Here is a 17,470-nt window from a genome sequence, read left to right on the forward strand (position 1 = left end):
CAGATATCCTGAAACTCACCTGTGTAGTTATGGGTGAATGTTGTATTGGTGACAGCAGAGCAGGGAGAGGCCTGGCCCAATTCAATATATCCATCACAATTCCACCAGGTCCCTTTTGTTCCTGATCAGAGAGGTCTGAACTGCTATGTGCCCCATCTGTTTGTATTATCACATCTACAGTTTTATCCTCGCCACCATGCAGACATTCTTCAGTAGTCCTCTTCTCAACAGAGTCACCTCCAAAAGTCTTAGTCCTCACTTCAAGTTGCTCAGGTGTTACAGAATTTTGCTTTCCAGCACCTTCCAGTGAAGAATACCAAGGCAGCATTGTGCCATCACACTTCCTGATCTTTTGCTGGATTTGAACAGGATCTAAGACACAAAAACATTGTTAAGAATTTTTCCCCCTCCCATTTTTCTGTAATATCATAGTAAGAATGCATTACCATCCTTTCAAATGTTCCCATAGACTAAGGCCAGGCTGGATGAGGCTTTGAGCAACCTGGTCTAATAGGAGGCTTCCCTGCCCATGGCAGGGAGGTTGGAACTACATGATCTCAAAGGTCCCATCCAACCCAAACCATTCTATGAATCTATGAATATCACTTTTGGAAATACTTACAGAGGTCAGAAGTTGTTATTCACAAACAATTTTTTGTCCTTTTTTTTTTTTTTTGTTTTCTTCACATAAAAGAAATCTGTACATGCAAAGAGCTCCCCTCCCAACCACTTTTAGACTTGGATTGTTAAGACAATTCTGCCTCATTTTTTTTATCAGGAAGGGCCATACTGAGCAGGACTGAAGGTCCACACAGCTCAATGTTTTAAGTATTAGCTCAGTATCTGATGTTCAGGAAATGTAGGATAAGCATGTCATGGTATTCCCCAGGTCACAGTTTTTATCTTAAAGCAACCTTCAGCTTTGAGTCAGCAGCTGACCTTGCAGGCCAATTACAATGATACTGTGGTCATGGCAGGATGAGGAAATTCTATAAACTATACTCCTAGTTTTATGATTTGATACCTGTATGCTTTTGTCTAATTATACACAATTTTGTCTTAAATGATATGACTTATAACAGAACCCATCAAAAAACCCCACCTTCCTAGATGAGAGGTTCCCCCTGCAACACGCCAGCTATGCACAGCATTTGAACCACCAAGACAACAAAAGACACTGAGCAGTTGATAACCCTTCCAAGATAATGTCATCTCTACCAGTTTTACACATTTAGCATGTCCAAATACTCCATGTGACTCAAGTCACACTTTTTATTATTACACAGGCACTCATTTCTTATGTATATAGACAAAACGCATTGCCCCAGCGAGGACTAAACAGTAGACAAGGAATGTAAATATTGATTACAACTGCACTACATAGTTTTTAACAGTGAAAAGATGGCTCACTTTTCTGAAATTTAAATGCTATGAATTAATAAAAAGAAAAGATGACCTCCAATAAAACAGCAGAAATCATCAATCCCTCAGCATGCCACATGGAACAAAAACTTGTTCTGTAGTATTTCAACTTGTTACATGACATTTGTATGTGTGATCTGTTTATAGGGTTCACAGACTGCTGGACACAATTAGCAGTATCCAAGCAAGAGATCAGGGCTATACTGTGTACCTAGTCAAGTACCATCCTACAGCACAAAGAAAAGAACATGCACAAAATGGATTTGAGCAGGGGATGTACTGGTTTAGCTGGCACAATTTGCATTCTGTTAGAAAAATGAAAAACAATAATGTACTTCATCATTGCTCTCAGTATTTATCCACTGCTAGAACTTGCAGAGATACTGCTGAAGCAGCACCCGTAGTATTATATAAATACTATTTTAATTCCATAGCTGAAAATGGCCCCCAGAGATCACCTCGAAGCACCTTCTGATATGTTAGCAGAGTAGGAGTTAGTAAAAATACTGATTGAAACTCCCTGTTTCCCAAGATCCATCTCAGGCCCTTCATGTAGCAGTTCCATGTCAAAAACTCAACTGCTGCAACAGATGCGAGGTGGAGGGAGAAACCTTTCAGCCTAAAAGGTCTTACTTAGCCTTATAGTCCTCAAAGGTAAATAAGCTTTGATGACTCCTTTGGCCAAAGCATAATCTTTCAAGCTTGAAGCTCACACACTGTTTTTATAAAGCTATTTACAAGCTACAGTCACATAGAGTTTCCAGGATGTTCTACATGTTAGAGTAGAATAGAATAGAATAGAATAGAATAGACCAAACCAAACCAGGTTGGAAAAGACCTTAGAGATCATTGAGTCCAACCTATCGCCCAACACCATCTAATCAACTAAAACCATGGCACCAAGCACCCTATCCAGTCTCTTCCTAAACACCTCCAGTGATGATGACTCCACCACCTCCCTGGGCAGCCCATTTCAATGGCCAATCACCCTTTCTGTGAAGAATTTCTTCTTAACATCCAGCCTAAACCTCCCCTGGCACAGCTTGAGACTGTGTCGTCTTATTCTGTTGGTGGTTGCCTGGAAGAAGAGACCAACCCTGTCTACAACCTCCCTTCAGGTAGTTGTAGATGGCAATAAGGTCTCCTCTGAGCCTCTTCTCCAGGCTAAGCAACCCCAGCTCCCTCAGCCTCTCCTCATAGGGCTTGTGTTGTCACAATCTAGTTGAAGATGTCCCTGCTTACTGCAGGGGGTTTGAACTAGATGAGCTTTAAAAGGTGCCTCCCAACCGAAACTACTAATGATTCTATAATTTTCTATTATTCAGGCAGACAATAATGAAGAAGTGCTTCTTAAATATTACAATCCATCTACATTACCATGTCTTTGTTTCAGACCAAAAAGAGCATTCACATCTCATAATTCACATCAAATATGGCAGATTTTACGATGCTTTATAATAATGCTAGAAGTATAAACATGGACTTGATGATCTCTGGAGGTCCCTTTGAACCCCTACCATCCTGTGATCCTGTGAGGTGAGTTTTGTCTATCAAAAATAGCCAAGTTGGCTGATAGCAGAAGAATTAACTCTCTCAATTGCAGCAGAAATACACAACAGGTTTTATTTAGAAGAGTATTCCAGTTTAGTTGGCTGTTCAAATTAGTATTTGCAGTTATTGCCAAACATTCTCATCCATTTCCATCCATTCTTATCTATTTGACCAGGCAAGCACTGAACATTTCATTCTGTCCAAAAAGTATTATAGAATAGCATAGAATAGAACAGCATAGAATAGAATAGCATAGAAGAGAACAGCATAGAATAGAATAGAACAGAACAGACCAGGTTGGAAGAGACCTTCAAGATCATCGTGTCCAACCCACCTAAACAACTAACCCATGGCACCAAGCACCCCATCAAGTCTCCTCCCGAACACCTCCTATGATGGTGACTCCACCACCTCCCCAGGCAGCCCATTCCAATGGGCAATCACTCTCTCTGTATAGAACTTCTTCCTAACATCCAGCCTAAACAAACAGTGCTCAGGCCAATTCCAGTAAGACTAACTTCACTTGCATATTAATAAATTCATAATTACTGGACCCTACCGTCTGTAACAGTCAGTCGTCTTTTTTCAGGCCATGCCTTACCCTGAATAGGAACTGGAAAACAACATACACCAACATTTATTTTATTGTCAGAAAGAGACAGTTTCAACAAAATTTCAAGACACTGCATGCCATCTCACCCCAGACAGGATCATTCTCCTGATTCTTTCTTTTTCCTGTTGCACTGTCTATGCACATCCAGAGTTCTTCTAACAGAAGTTTTATTTTTTCTGTCAAAATAAATATTGTTATAAATGGAGGAACACATAAAATGCTCAGTTAAGAATTTATGTTTATTTTCGCTCAGAACACAGACCGCAAAATAAAATAATAAAATACTCACAACAAACATTAAGACAAAGCCTTACAGATTCAGGGAAAGACAAATGCTAGATGCCAGTGAGGGAATGAATCTTGTGGTGGCCAGAGCCACACAGCAGAATGGAGGAACAGTTGCAGAATGCTTTGTCATAGTAGCCCCCAGGGTAAGGTATAAAAGCAGATGTGAATGCAACAATAGTGTGATTAAATAGGTTTCTAAAACAAATAAGGTGACATGAACATAAATGGGGGAGGATATCTTCTAGTAAGAAAGTATAATCACATTCTTTCTTTAACCCCACTCAGTAGTAACTTAAATTAGTCTAACCATGGAGCAACAGCACATTAAATGTATCTGAATTAATTATCACGCCACATCATCAGTAGACATTATCTTGAGTCCTAATAGCACCACTGCCAAGTGATACCAAACAACCTAGTTCTAGAACCAGAAGGGCAGGTTGAGAGTGAGAAATAGTTGAAAATCTCAACAAAATACACAGCACTTCACCTACATCTGCCAAAACCATCATCACATCCAACAATCAGGAACTGAGACTACTGGTTTTGTTGCCAATTCTGTAAGTCAAATATCACAGCAAACTGCTACTATTTTATAAAGAGACATATTAAAAAAAATACCAAAGCTCAGCATATTAGAGGAAAATCTGCTATTAACAACATAACTCATTCTCATAAGCAATAGAGCCCTGCTGCTATTTGAAGCTCAAATTAGAGCTCAGATCTTAACTTTCCCATTTTCCCATTAATTAAAAAACTAAAGATTAAAACTGGCACCAACTCAGTACAATCCAAAAGGCAGTAAAAACACGCCAAGACCCACACAGACCTGACAAGGTCTACCTTTTCCAGAAAAGCTTAATTTTGGCAACAGACTTCATACACAAATATTGCAAAGCCAGAAATAGAACAGGGAAGGTCTTCTTTTGCCTGAAAATTGCCTTCAGAATTTCTAAACTATTCAGAAGTAATACCAGTACCAAAAAAAAAAAAAAAAAAAAAAAAAAAAGGAAAAAAAAAGGAAAAAAAATTGGTTGAAGTTTGGCTTCAGTCCTTTGGAGGAAGTTTAGAAGAAGTTTGCTCTACTGCGTAATTAGATTCATGTAAGTTGTAGCAGGTATTTTAGATCTTTAGAGGAAAAAAAGAGTCAATAAGGAAAAACTAAATAATCTGGATTTCACAGAATCACAGAATGTTAGGGGTTAGAAGGGACTTTAAAAAATCATCAAGTCCAACCCCACTGGTGAGAGCAGGATCACCTGGAGTAGGTCACACAGGAATACAACAGCCTAGAGAAAATGAGGCTCAGGGGAGACCTTATCACTCTCTACAGCTACCCGAAAGGAGACTGGAGCAAGGTAGAGGTTGGTCTCTTCTCCCAGGTTGCAAGTGACAGGGTGAGAGGAAACAGTCTCAAATTGTACGAGGGTAGGTTTAGGCTGGACATTAGGAAAAATTTCTTCCCCAAAAGGGCTGCCTAGGCCTCAAACAGGTTCCTCAGGGCAGCAGTAGAGTCACCATTCCTGGAGGAATTTAAAAGCCGTGTAAATGTGGTGCTGAGGGACATGGTTTAGTGGTCACCTGGCAGTGCTGGATTAATGGTTGGACTTGATGATCTCAAAAGTCTTTTCCAGCCTAAACAGTTCTATGTGTGGTCATCTCTTAGAAACTTAAAGCCTTGAGCAAATAGTGCTCTAAGGACACTGTCCACTAACCCACTGCCATAGTGTGCAGACATTCCTAACACATCAGGGTGCTATGAAACTCTAATTTAACAGAAGAGATTAACTAGAACTTGAAGTGTGTAATTTTTTTGTTATCAGGTCCAAGATTTTACAACTATGCATATTCTCCAACAATTAGTAACATGATCTAAGCCTCTAGAAAGCAGAGATCATTTCTCCTTGTTCACACAAAAAGTGGTCATTCCCTACCCCTCCCATGGTACACAGCAATTCCTTCCTACGAGTCAGGGTTGTCTGAGTTTACACCCTACTCTGGCAGAAAAGGGAGCTGAGTCAGTACCTGCAACTGAGCTCTCAGCACAGTCTCCCAGGAGCCAAACAGGTTATGTGAGAACATGACCTTGGAGAGCTGTGCTAATCACCGATATAGAATAGAATAGACCAGACCAGGTTGGAAGAGACCTTCAGGATCATCATGTTCTTTCTCTCTGCAGAGGAAAGAGTAGGGCACAAATTAGGGTCAATTGAGAAGTCGGGAGCCCAGCTGAAGTGCATGTACACCACTGCACACAGCATGGGCAATAAGCAAGAGGAGCTGGAAGTCCTGGTCCACCAGGGTGACTATGATATAGTCACCATCTCAGAAACATGGTGGGATAACACGCACAATTTTTTATTTTTTTTTTTTCTCCAGGGATCAGTGCTGGACCCCATCCTCTTTAACATCTTCATTAATGATCTGGATGAGGGGATTGAGTCAGTCATCAGCAAATTTGCAGATGACACCAAGTTAGGAGCAGATGTTAGTCAGTTAGAGGGTAGAAGGGCTCTGCAGAGGGACCTCGACCGACTGGACAGATGGGCAGAGTCCAATGGGATGGCATTCAACAAGTCCAAGTGCCGAGTGCAGCACTTTGGCCATGGCAACCCCATGCAGAGCTACAGGCTGGGGTCGGAGTGGCTGCAGAGCTCCCAAACAGAGAGGGACCTGGGGGTACTGATCGACAGCCACCATGAGCCTGCAGTGTGCCCAGGTGGCCAAGAAGGCCAATGGCATCCTGGCCTGCATTAGGAATAGTGTGGCCAGCAGGAGCAGGGAGGTCATTGTGCCCCTGTACTCTGCCTTGGTTAGGCCGCACCATGAGTACTGTGTCCAGTTCTGGTCCTCTCAGTTTAAGAAGGACATCGAGACACTTGAACATGTCCAGAGAAGGGCCACAAGACTGGTGAGAGGCCTTGAACACAAGCCCTATGAGGAGAGGCTGAGGGAGCTGGGATTGTTTGGCCTGGAGGAGGCTCAGGGGTGACCTCATTGCCCTCTACAACTACCTGAAAGGTGATTGTAGACAGGAAGGGGTTGGTCTCTTCTCCCAGGCAACCAGCACCAGAACATGGGGACACAGTCTCAAGCTGCACCAGGGGACGTTTAGACTTGAGGTGAGGAGAAAGTTCTTCACCGAGTCACTGGTCATTAGAATGGGCTGCCCAGGGAGGTGGTGGAGTCACCATCCCTGGGGGTGTTCAGGAGGAGATTGGACGTGGTGCTTAGTGCCATGGTCTAGTCATGAGGTCTGTGGTGACAGGTTGGACTCGATGATCCTTGAGGTCTCTTCCAACCTTAGTGATACTGTGATACATCCAGGCAGGTTTTGAATGTCTCCAGAGAAGGAGGCTCCACAACCTCTCTGGGCACCCCCTTCCAGTGTTTTGTCACCCTGAAAGTTTTTCCTTATGTTCACCTGGAACCTCCTGTGCTCCAGCTTGCACCTCTTGCCCCTTGTCCTATCATTTGATATCACTGAGAAGAGCCTTTCCACTTGGTTTAGAGAGTCTCACATAAAACTGTAGCAGATCACACTCCTGCCTTGTGTCTTTGCACTGCATGCTTCCTTTATGGTTTCATTGAGCTTCAAAGAAGATGTGACTATTTTTCTCAGTGTTTGGATTCTGCTTGAGATTGCACATCAACTGACTTCACACACAGAGGTCCAATTTATACTTTTAATGAATCTAGTATATTCCTTATTACAAACCTTAAAACAGTCATCTATAACATTAGTCCTTCAGTATAACATATTTGCATCAACCACACCTGCTCCTAAAGCACTTCTGTCAGTATACTCTTTCCAGAAATGTACCTCCAGAAGAGTTGCAATAAACTCGTAACAATTGGTTCTGCACAGAGAAAAGTCTTGCTAAACTTCTTACCTTTGTCTATATCTGTTTTAAGATCTTCACTTGAACTCTGGGTCTCCGCATGCTTAACTGTTAGAAAGAAGAAAGGGAGAAGAGGAAGTGGTTCAGATGGAACAATACCACACCCAAACCCGAAGGCAAAGGTGAAGAGTTACCTTTTCTGCACTTCTCTTGAAGTACACCATCAAGTTTTCCCTGTTAAAATAATTTTTCATGCCATCATTAGTTTGTAGAGCATCTACTCTTAATTAGCATAAAATCTAAATCAATGTTTCAAAGGTTGTACTTCAGATGGAACTTTTCCATTTCTTAAAATTAATTACTATGTTTAGTTAGTATCTACAACAAATGTAATTTTACTATTTCAGTATCTCTATTACTACTAGCTTACTGTTTCTTCCCCAGAAATGCTAAAAAAGTCTTACTTGTGCCTTCTTTAGCTCTTTTTCAAGCCTTTTCTTTTCAGTTTTCAGTTGTCTGAAGTCCTGTGTATGCTTTGTTGCAGCCTCTTAAAGATAAGCAAAATTCAAATTAGAAATTGCAATGTAAGAGACCGCCAATTAATTTATGTAGTATTGGTCACCAGTTTGCAAATCAAATTACTAGCAAAAAAAGGAAAAAAAGTATGAAATAAAATTCTATTACACCTATTGAACTTATAGTTTGGCTTATTAAAAGACATGCATACAAATATGTTGTCTTCCACTGCATAATTACTATTCTGAACTATTGAAATAGATGCCTTTTCTCACCTACCTTGAAGGATGAAAATAAAGTCATATTGAAATAGTACTGTACTGTAGAATAATACACACCAAGTAAAAAAAGGATGCATGATTAGAAGTGAGGTGTATGTTTTTTCACATGTTTTATTCTCATTGTTACAAGAAGGCCCCAGTTCAGAGATGAAAACAGCATACTCAGCTGCATTAGTATCAGAGAATGGTAGGGGATGGAAAGGACCTCTGGAGGTCACCTAGTCCAACCACCCTGCAAAAGTAGGGTCATGCAGAGCAAGTCATGCAGGAAGGCATCCTGGCAGGTTTTTAAAGTCTCCAGAGAAGAAGACTCCATAAACTCTTTAAGCAGCCTGCTCCAGGGCTCCAGCACCCTGCTCCAGGGCTCCAGCACCCTCAATGCGAACAAGTTTGTCCTTAAGTCCAAGTGAAACCTCCTATGTTCTAGTTTGTACCCACTGCCCCTTGACTGGTCATTGGGCATCACCCAGAAGAGCCTTGCTCCATCCTTATGACCTCCAACCTTTAGATATTTGTATGCACTTGTAAGATTCCCTCTCAGTCTTCTCTTTTTCAGGCTACACAGCCTCAGGTCTGTCAGCCTCTCCTTGTAAGAGAAATGCTCCAGTCCCCTAATCATCCTCATGGCCCTCCATTGGATGGTCTTCGGTAGTTCCCTGTCCGTCTTGAATGGGGGAGCCAAGCACTGGACAAACTTTAAAGCCTCACTTGCCTGCTGTGTTCTCTTTATTCCTGCCCATCTGCAGTCTTCCCAAGGGTCTGTTAGAGGTTAAGAGAAGCTAATAAGACTGCTTATCAGTCATGAATGCTAGCCACATCTTCTCTACATCTTTGGGGTGACTTTCATGAATGCAGTGCTGCAGTGGTTGCCTGGACAGGCCAGGCAGACTCATCTTTTGAGGTTTTCATAACCAGAAGTTCCCTCCAACCTCATTTACATCATGTGGCTAAGATACTGAACAGAAGTAATTTTGCAGGAGGGATGATGTAATCCAGAGACTAAACACCAGGCATAAGATTACCCAGCCTTGCCACTTGGGCCCTCAGAGTTAGAAAGCTGCAATTCTTCAGACTAAAAAGTAATTGAGATAGGGAGCAGGAGAAGAGAACAGTAACACAATGCAGAAAGTTACCTTCAAGTTTCTTCACTTTTGTTTCCAGTTTCTTTCTCCTGTTAAAAAGAAGGCATTAGTACATAATTTCTGTATGTAATTACGTTGCACACACACAAAAGTAAGAGCTAACCATTTCAGAGAAAACGCACTTCCTAGCCCCAGCACCTGTGAGCCCAGTATCACAGTATCACAGTGTAACTTAGGTTGGAAAGGACCTCAAGGATCATCGAGTCCAACCTATCAACGCAGACCCCATGACTAGACCATGGCACCAAGTGCCACGTCCAATCTCCCCTTGAACGCCTCCAGGGTCGATGACTCAACCACCTCCCTGGGCAACCCGTTCCAATGACGAATTACTCGCTCAGTGAAGAACTTTCTCCTCACCTCGAGTCTAAACCTCCCCTGGCGCAGCTTGAGACTGTGTCCTCTTGTTCTGGTGCTGGTTGCCTGGGAGAAGAGGCCAACCCCTCCTGGCTACAACCACCCTTCAGGTAGTTGTAGAGGGCAATGAGGTCACCCCTGAGCCTCCTCTTCTCCAGGCTAAACAATCCCAGCTCCCTCAGCCTCTCCTCAGAGGGCTTGTGTTCAAGGCCTCTCACCAGCCTTGTTGCCCTTCTCTGGACACACTCAAGTGTTTCGATGTCCTTCTTAAACTGAGGGGCCCAGAACTGGACACAGGACTCAAGGTGTGGCCTAACCAAGCAGAGTACAGGGGCACTATGACCTCCCTGCTCCTGCTGGCCGCACTATTCCTAATGCAGGCCAGGATGCTATTGGCCCTCCTGGCCACCTGGGCACACTGCTGGCTCATATTCAGGTGGCTGTCGATCAGCACACCCAGGTCCCTCTCTGTTTGGGAGCTCTCCAGACGCTCCGACCCCAGCCTATAGCTCTGCATGGGGTTGCCGTAGCCAAAGTGCAGCACTTGGCACTTGGACTTGTTGAGTGCCATCCCATTGGACTCTGCCCATCTGTCCAGTCGGTCGAGGTCCCTCTGCAGAGCCTTTCTACCCTCTAACTGACTAACATCTGCCCCTAACTTGGTGTCATCTGCAAACTTGCTGATGACTGACTCTACCCCTTCATCCAGATCATCGATGAAGATGTTGAAGAGGACAGGGCCCAGCACTGATCCCTGGGGGACACCACTGGTGACTGGCCGCCAGCTGGATGTGGCACTGTTCACTACCACTCTCTGGGCCCGGCCCTCCAGCCAGTTCCTAACCCAGCACAGAGTGTAATGGTCCAATCCGTGGGCTGACAGCTTAGACAGCAGTTTACTGTGGGGGACGGTGTCAAAGGCCTTGCTGAAGTCCAGGTAGACCACATCCACAGGCCTCCCCACATCCACCAGATGGGTCACCTGATCATAGAAAGAGATCAGGTTGGAGAGGCAGGATCTGCCCTTCCTAAATCCATGTTGGCTGGACCTGAGCCCTTGGCCATCCTTCAGGTGCGCAGTTATTGCCGCCAGGATAATCTGCTCCATCACTTTCCCTGGCACTGAGGTCAGGCTGACCGGCCTGCAGTTTCCAGGTTCCTCCATCCGACCCTTCTTGTGGATGGGGACCACGTTGGCCAGTTTCCAGTCATCTGGGACCTCACCTGTGAGCCAGGAATGGAGGAAAATGATGGAGAGTGGCCTAGCTAGCACATCTGCCAGCTCTCTCAGCACCCTCGGTGTGGCCCTGAAGCTGAAAACTCAAATCAGTGGCACGTTGCCAACATTTTCACATGCAGAACTTCATCTGCTGCAGAAGTAGAGTATGCTCTTAAGAGAGTCAGTCCACTAATACAGCTTTGAGTTTCAATCACCACCCAAGAAAACTGGCTTCTGGTTTTTGCATTTCTCTGATGTAATGTAAACAAATTAATTTTACTCCTTAGAAACAAGCAAGCCTTTCATAGAATAGAATAGAATAGAATAGAATAGAGTAGAATAGAATAGAATAGAATAGAACAGAACCAAACCGGAAAGATATTTGAGATCATCAAGTCCAACCTATCACCCAACATTATCTAATCAACTAAACCAAGGCACCAAGCACCCCATTCAATCTCTTCCTAAATACCTCCAGTGATGGTGACTCCACCACCTCCCTGGGCAGCACATTTCAATGGCCAGTCACTCTTTCTATGAAGAACTTCCTAACATCCATCCTAAACCTGCCCTGGCGCAGCCTGAGAGCTAATCAATGAGATAATTAGGAATAGCCTTTGGGATCACTTATTGCCCAACAGTTTTTTGTTAAGAATATCCAGGTGTTTACTAAAGACAAACCAAACTATGCATCTGGAAGAAAGTCTGACCTCAGCATTTCCGACCCTATCTTAAAAGCAAGACATATGCAGAAACACTTCTAACATTTTCTTCTGTTCAATCTTGGTATGCTTCTATGACAAAGTTTGCTACAATATCTAATACCATTCTTCCATCAACTCCCTGTTCTAAGAATCCACAGGCATGAAAATTTTAGCAAAACGGAAAGCATAACTAGGTAAGGTATAAGACCAAATTCTAAGTAAGGGGAAGGAAAGAGAGGTTGTGAAAAAGAAGCATCACTCACACAGCATCACTGTTTACTATTTCTTCTTTAATTTTCACATATTCCAGTTGACTCTCCTGATAAATCTTGAGAGAACTCTGTGGAGAAGGAAAGCACAGTTAAAAATCTGTCCTTAGTGAGGGGAAAAAAAAAAATTAAAAAATGGCAAGCATTTTACCTTTTCTAATGGAAACTGCACAGCCAAAAAAAGTGTATTTAATGAGAAAACAAGCAAGTTGAAAAGTCAGATTATTCTTCAAATTTATAACAAACAAATATCTATTAATATTTTGAGTTATGTCTCCAGCACCTATATGGACAGGAACTCAAAGGTGTAGTCAAGAGCACAATCATTATACACGAGACATATAACCTGCTTCTCTGACAAAGTGCCATCAGGACCTCAGGTACTAATACATCCTGAGCGAAGTTCCAACATAGAAGAAAACCTATGTACAGTGACAAGACAGGGATTCATCTCCTGCTTTGTACTGGCATGAAAAAACTACAAGAAGATTGGGTAATTTTTTAAGAAATAATAATAGATTACTAGAAAATATATGTATTTAGGTGATTTGAACAGTCAAAATCTTTTCTTCTGTAACCTAAATCTCAGCTAAGGGACAGGAGAGATTGCTAAATAAAGAAACAAACCTAGATAATCTGATCAAAAAAACACAGGAATAACAGAAGCCTGAGGTTTTTGTCTATCTTGAAATCTGCTGCCATTTAACTTTTTTGCCTAAAACTAGAGCTGCCTGTTCCAGTGAACTGGGAATTACAAGGCTCATTAAAGCCTGCTTGATTAAAATGAGCACAAAATAGATACATTCCTTTCAACAGTTATTTAAACCTTACAAGGATACCTTTTTCTCTTCCAGCTCTGCTTTCAAGGAACCCAACTCTTCCTGGCACTTCTCCAGAGGCAGGATTTTCTGAAGCATCTGCTCCACTTGGCAACGTAGAGCAGAGATCTCTCTGAAATAGAAAGTGTAATTTTAAAAAAAGTTGCCAGAAAACATGTGTGCTTTCAAACTCTGTGTTCTAATTTGTCAGGCGTGTGCCTGAGTACTTTGCTTTGCCCTATGGAAAAATGCTGTGAGAGATAGCCAAAGAATTTGAATAGTTTGCAAGTGTTCTTGTTTTTTTCATCCAGTGTTTCACATTCAAAGAAAATGCAAGGTCTGATTGGAAAACATTAAACTGAGCCAAAAGCTACTCGCAAACAGTGCCACACAGGAGTACTGTCCAGATGCTGACACTGCAAAATAAGAGCAGAGCTCACTTTGCAGGATTTCTCAGCAGGCAAGGTGGAGTCGGCAAGATTCATATGCTATCTCCTCCTCTTTAATCAAGTAAAGTAAGGCCACAAAGCCACAACTCTAAGACAAAATGCTTCACACAAATATGGCTGCCCCCACCAAAAGACGAGTTCTGCATCTCCACTTGGTCACTTTGGACTCTTGCGTGAGATAGGGCCAGGAAAGACAAGTATTGTAGAAGGACAGATTTCTCTCCTCATCAAAGGTATCTCTGCTGTTGATGGCTTCAGAAGTATGAAAAACAAAGGACCACATTAAATGCTCAGCCTAGACCCAGGGGTGCTGCTGTTAGGACAGACTCCTAAAGCTGCCCAAGACACAGAGAACACAGAGCACCCAGCATCTTTAGCAAATAGTTTAAATCAAACTTACCGTTCAGCAAACTGAAGCTGTAGACTCTTGTTAAGGCAGAAATTAAAATCAGTTTATAAATGTCCACTTGCAATGAAACATTCAGTAAAGACTTCCACCCAAAATGACATAGGGCTGGCAGAACAAAGTGTTTAACTGAAACATTTCAATGTGTTTGAAGGGAACAAACAGAGCTTCTGCCACATGTAAAAACTGGAGTCATTCTCAGTAACACAGATTTCAAATGGTGCATATTAAACCTTGTATGAGAAACAGATGGATCTTAAATTGACAGTTTTAATTCCAAAGCCTTAGAAAGCCTTTCCAGTCTGTTCTTTACTACAGGCATCAGGTCTTCACTTAAAAGCCTCAAGCCCTCTTGTAAGAAATTCTGTAAGAACACCAACAGAAAAGCAAGTAGGAACATAAATTCTGCCCGAACACCAATGGATAAGCAAAGGATATCTGTGCATTTCTGTTGATACTCCGTCAGCAAACGACTGCAAAAGAAAGGGGAAAAAAAAAAAGACATTACTCATTTTCTCACCCAATTTTGACAATATCTTAGGGTATCTTTCCTTTTGCTTCATAATACAGAGAGTGTAAGGTTGGTTTGCATTTTCTGACAGTAGTTAGCCTTTTTGTTTCCTTAAGCTATCTGAACTGCAAATCAAGCTGCTTTAAAATAGAAAAAAAAAACCAACCAAACTATCAATGCCCTGAATTTGTAGCCAATAATTACAGCTTAAAGAAAAAGAAAGACAAAGCCAAGAAACACTTAAAGAACATAATACAGATATAATGAAAAAAATATACACACAACCACAAAATCATATCGTACTTCTCAAAGGATGTTTCCCGATGATAGAACACATGTAAGAAAAATAATTCAAAAGACCCTAAAAGGCTTCTAGCAGCCATAAAAGGGTAACACCTATTCTGATCCAAGGAGCACAGTGGGCCACAGGTCAGCACCAAGGAAAGCTATTCTCTCCTTTCCCCAAATGTTCTGTTTATTACGATTGAAAGAAGAAAGGACAAGGAAGAGAAACACCATAGCAATGCAGAGACAGCTGTGTTACTGTTGCTTGCAACAGGTAAGAATAATCAAGCAAGGTAAAAAGAAAGAAAAGGGATGAGCTGCAAGTAGTTAAAGGAGAGGTAATCAGCACAAGAAGCACACACTGGCAGAGTGAGGAGACAAAATTTGGAAGTAGGAAATGGGAGCTGTGGGCACAGAGTAGAGGAGCTTTGAAGAAAAGGATCCCAGCTAAGACAGTAAGGGCTCTCTTCAACATTTTTTGGAAACCAAAATGCAGGACCGGAATTTAGAGTTGCTAAGGCCAGATTTGATGCATTATGTGGGAAAGGATGCATGAGAAAAAACTCTATAATTAGGAGACATAGCAAGGATATTAGGCCACAGTATGGAGGTACACATTATGTATCTCAGTACATTATTCCATGGAATCAATTACATGCTGATAGTTACTAGGACGAAGGGGAAGTAATCACAGAAGAGAAAGTAAACTACAAGAAGCACTTTAGAACCTTACTGTTCTGACTGATGTTCAGCTTCACTTTTCATGTTCTGATCGTTAATCTCAACATCATTTCACACCTTAATGGTCAGACTATATTCTGTTGAATAGGTTTGTATGTGCCTGTGCCTGACTTTTAGTTCTCACATTACAGTCTCCACAACATAGAAAATGAAACAAATCTCCTCAAATAGCTGTTTCAGCTAGTATTCATAATAATAAACATGCTGCTACAGCTACATAAAATATCTGTGTTTTACTACCATTACACACAAGAGGTTTTCAGGGCATAAACTAAAGAAGTCCTGTGGTCTAGACTCAGGATCTGTTTCTGAATAAATTGTTTTCAGGAAAAATTAGTTTTGTGCATTAACATGTATCTACATTCCACAAAAAGTACTTGCTTTAGGAACTTAAGAGCTATAAAAACCAAAACAAACCCCACCACTTTTGCAGTTGTACTTACTCTCCATCGATCATTTTTTGCTTCAGTGCAATTAATGCTGTTACATATTCATTTATATTCTGTAAGGAAAAGTCTCAAATTGGTAAAGAAGTTTCACCCCAAAAAACAGTACTCTATCCTGTAAATAACACCTGAATTAACTTTTCATTTTCTACACAACATGATAAAGACTCTGTCATCCTTTTTTCACTTCTATTAGTGAACAAGCTAGCTAGCCAACACTGAGAATGCAGGCTCCACAAGGAAGCATTACTTATTTAGATCAGGCTTTACCGCAAAAGTTCTTCAAACTTTATAATACTAAAATCCCCATAACTTTTTTTTTTCCTCTCAACATCAAATTAAGATTTGGCAGAATATTAACGACAAAGAGCTTCCAGCTCATCTGTGCCTAGGGATCGCCCAGATTCTCAGTCCACGCCCATTCCGAGTGTCTGAAGACCTCCTCTGCTCTCTGAACTCTCCGCAGGCCCTTCCCCTCATCTGAAAGGAAAACAAATCCTCCGCCGAAGCGCTGCGCGGAAGAACTAGCGCTGGCTGAAGCGCGTTGAGGGGAGGCAGAGGCAGTGGGTGATGACACTGCTGTCACCACGCCGAAAAAAACTCGGAAGGATACGCCCAGAAATTTACTAGCGGATCCCGCCGAGCACGCCGCAGAGACATGGGCTACTGCTCCGCACCTCACCCAGCTCGCCACATTCGCTACCTGAGCTCCCGCTGCACCGGGAGCGGTAACAGCAGCACCAAGTGCTTCCCGCCCGCTAGCGGCCCGGCAAAAACCAAAACCCCAGGCCCGGCTACCCCGGCGCCACAGAGACGGCGTCCCGTTGCTACCTGCTGGAGAACGCCGCAGTTGGCGCAGGCCGCGGCGGCGGCAGTCCCAGCAGGCGGCGGCGGTGTCTCCCCAGGCATCATAGTGCCCGCCGCGCCCCGCCGCCCGGCAGCGACCTCCCCGGCACGCGCGTCCCAACGGCGCGGAGGCGCGGCCCGCTGCGTCACGCGGCGCGCCGCCGCCTCGGCGAAGCCCCACTCGCCCTCACCAGGGTGGCCCCGGCGCTGCCTGCCTGGCGGCAGCAGAAAATACAGCGGGAAGCGTGCTCTGTGGGGGTCCATTGTCGAGTGTGGCCCGTGACTGGCGCCGTAGCCGATGGAAAGGAGTGACTGCCCCCACACCTTTCCCGAGCACCGTGATAGTATGCATGTGGTAGGTTGAAGTTTTCCCCCTCCAACGTTAACTTTGCCAGACCAACTCAGAAGCTAATGAAGCTGTGTTTGCAAGCAAAAACTACGCTCTACAATGGAATGCAATGAATATGTACAAAATATATAGTATTTACATTGTTTACAATTCGCAAACAACACGAAAACTCCCCTGGCCGAGAGACCAGGGGAAGCTACTAGCTTCTCCGCCCCTACCTCCCTACACCCCTGTACAAAAGGGACAAGAGAGAGGAGCAGAGAAGTCAGACTTAGCCAAAGCCAGCCGATAAGCACGTTATCTCTCCCGAGAAAAGCAAAACAGCCAGAGGTCAGAAAAGGGAAGAATTGTTATGGTACAGCTCCTCTTACTCCAGACATTTATCCAATGAATTTGTTTAGAATAATGTTTTGTA

General features: G+C 43.0%; 1 protein-coding gene across 4 annotated transcripts in view; it reads right to left on the reverse strand.

Moving 5' to 3' along the window:
• Nucleotides 1-16,831, reverse strand: part of LOC137448281 (U6 snRNA-associated Sm-like protein LSm5) — a 36,267-nt gene extending 19,436 nt beyond the window's left edge. For 2 of the 4 annotated variants that reach the window (XM_068152612.1, XM_068152609.1), the window contains exons 1-13: nucleotides 16,692-16,831; nucleotides 15,858-15,916; nucleotides 14,315-14,350; nucleotides 13,872-13,889; nucleotides 13,044-13,155; nucleotides 12,199-12,275; nucleotides 9,647-9,684; nucleotides 8,181-8,263; nucleotides 7,911-7,950; nucleotides 7,768-7,824; nucleotides 3,673-3,762; nucleotides 3,533-3,586; nucleotides 20-372 (exon numbers count right to left, since the gene is read on the reverse strand). In XM_068152612.1, the coding sequence (XP_068008713.1) occupies nucleotides 20-372; nucleotides 3,533-3,586; nucleotides 3,673-3,762; nucleotides 7,768-7,824; nucleotides 7,911-7,950; nucleotides 8,181-8,263; nucleotides 9,647-9,684; nucleotides 12,199-12,275; nucleotides 13,044-13,155; nucleotides 13,872-13,889; nucleotides 14,315-14,350; nucleotides 15,858-15,916; nucleotides 16,692-16,772 (1,098 nt within the window). In that variant the 5' untranslated portion in view covers nucleotides 16,773-16,831. The remainder of the gene's footprint in view (nucleotides 1-19; nucleotides 373-3,532; nucleotides 3,587-3,672; nucleotides 3,763-7,767; nucleotides 7,825-7,910; nucleotides 7,951-8,180; nucleotides 8,264-9,646; nucleotides 9,685-12,198; nucleotides 12,276-13,043; nucleotides 13,156-13,871; nucleotides 13,890-14,314; nucleotides 14,351-15,857; nucleotides 15,917-16,691) is intronic. The other 2 variants (XM_068152610.1, XM_068152611.1) reach the window with 2 other exon arrangements.
• Between the last annotated feature and the right edge of the window lie 639 nt (nucleotides 16,832-17,470).

This window comes from Melanerpes formicivorus, unplaced genomic scaffold (assembly GCF_026170545.1).
Source record: "Melanerpes formicivorus ecotype bairdi unplaced genomic scaffold, bMelFor1.0.p_v2 SCAF_24, whole genome shotgun sequence".
NCBI lineage: Eukaryota > Metazoa > Chordata > Aves > Piciformes > Picidae > Melanerpes > Melanerpes formicivorus.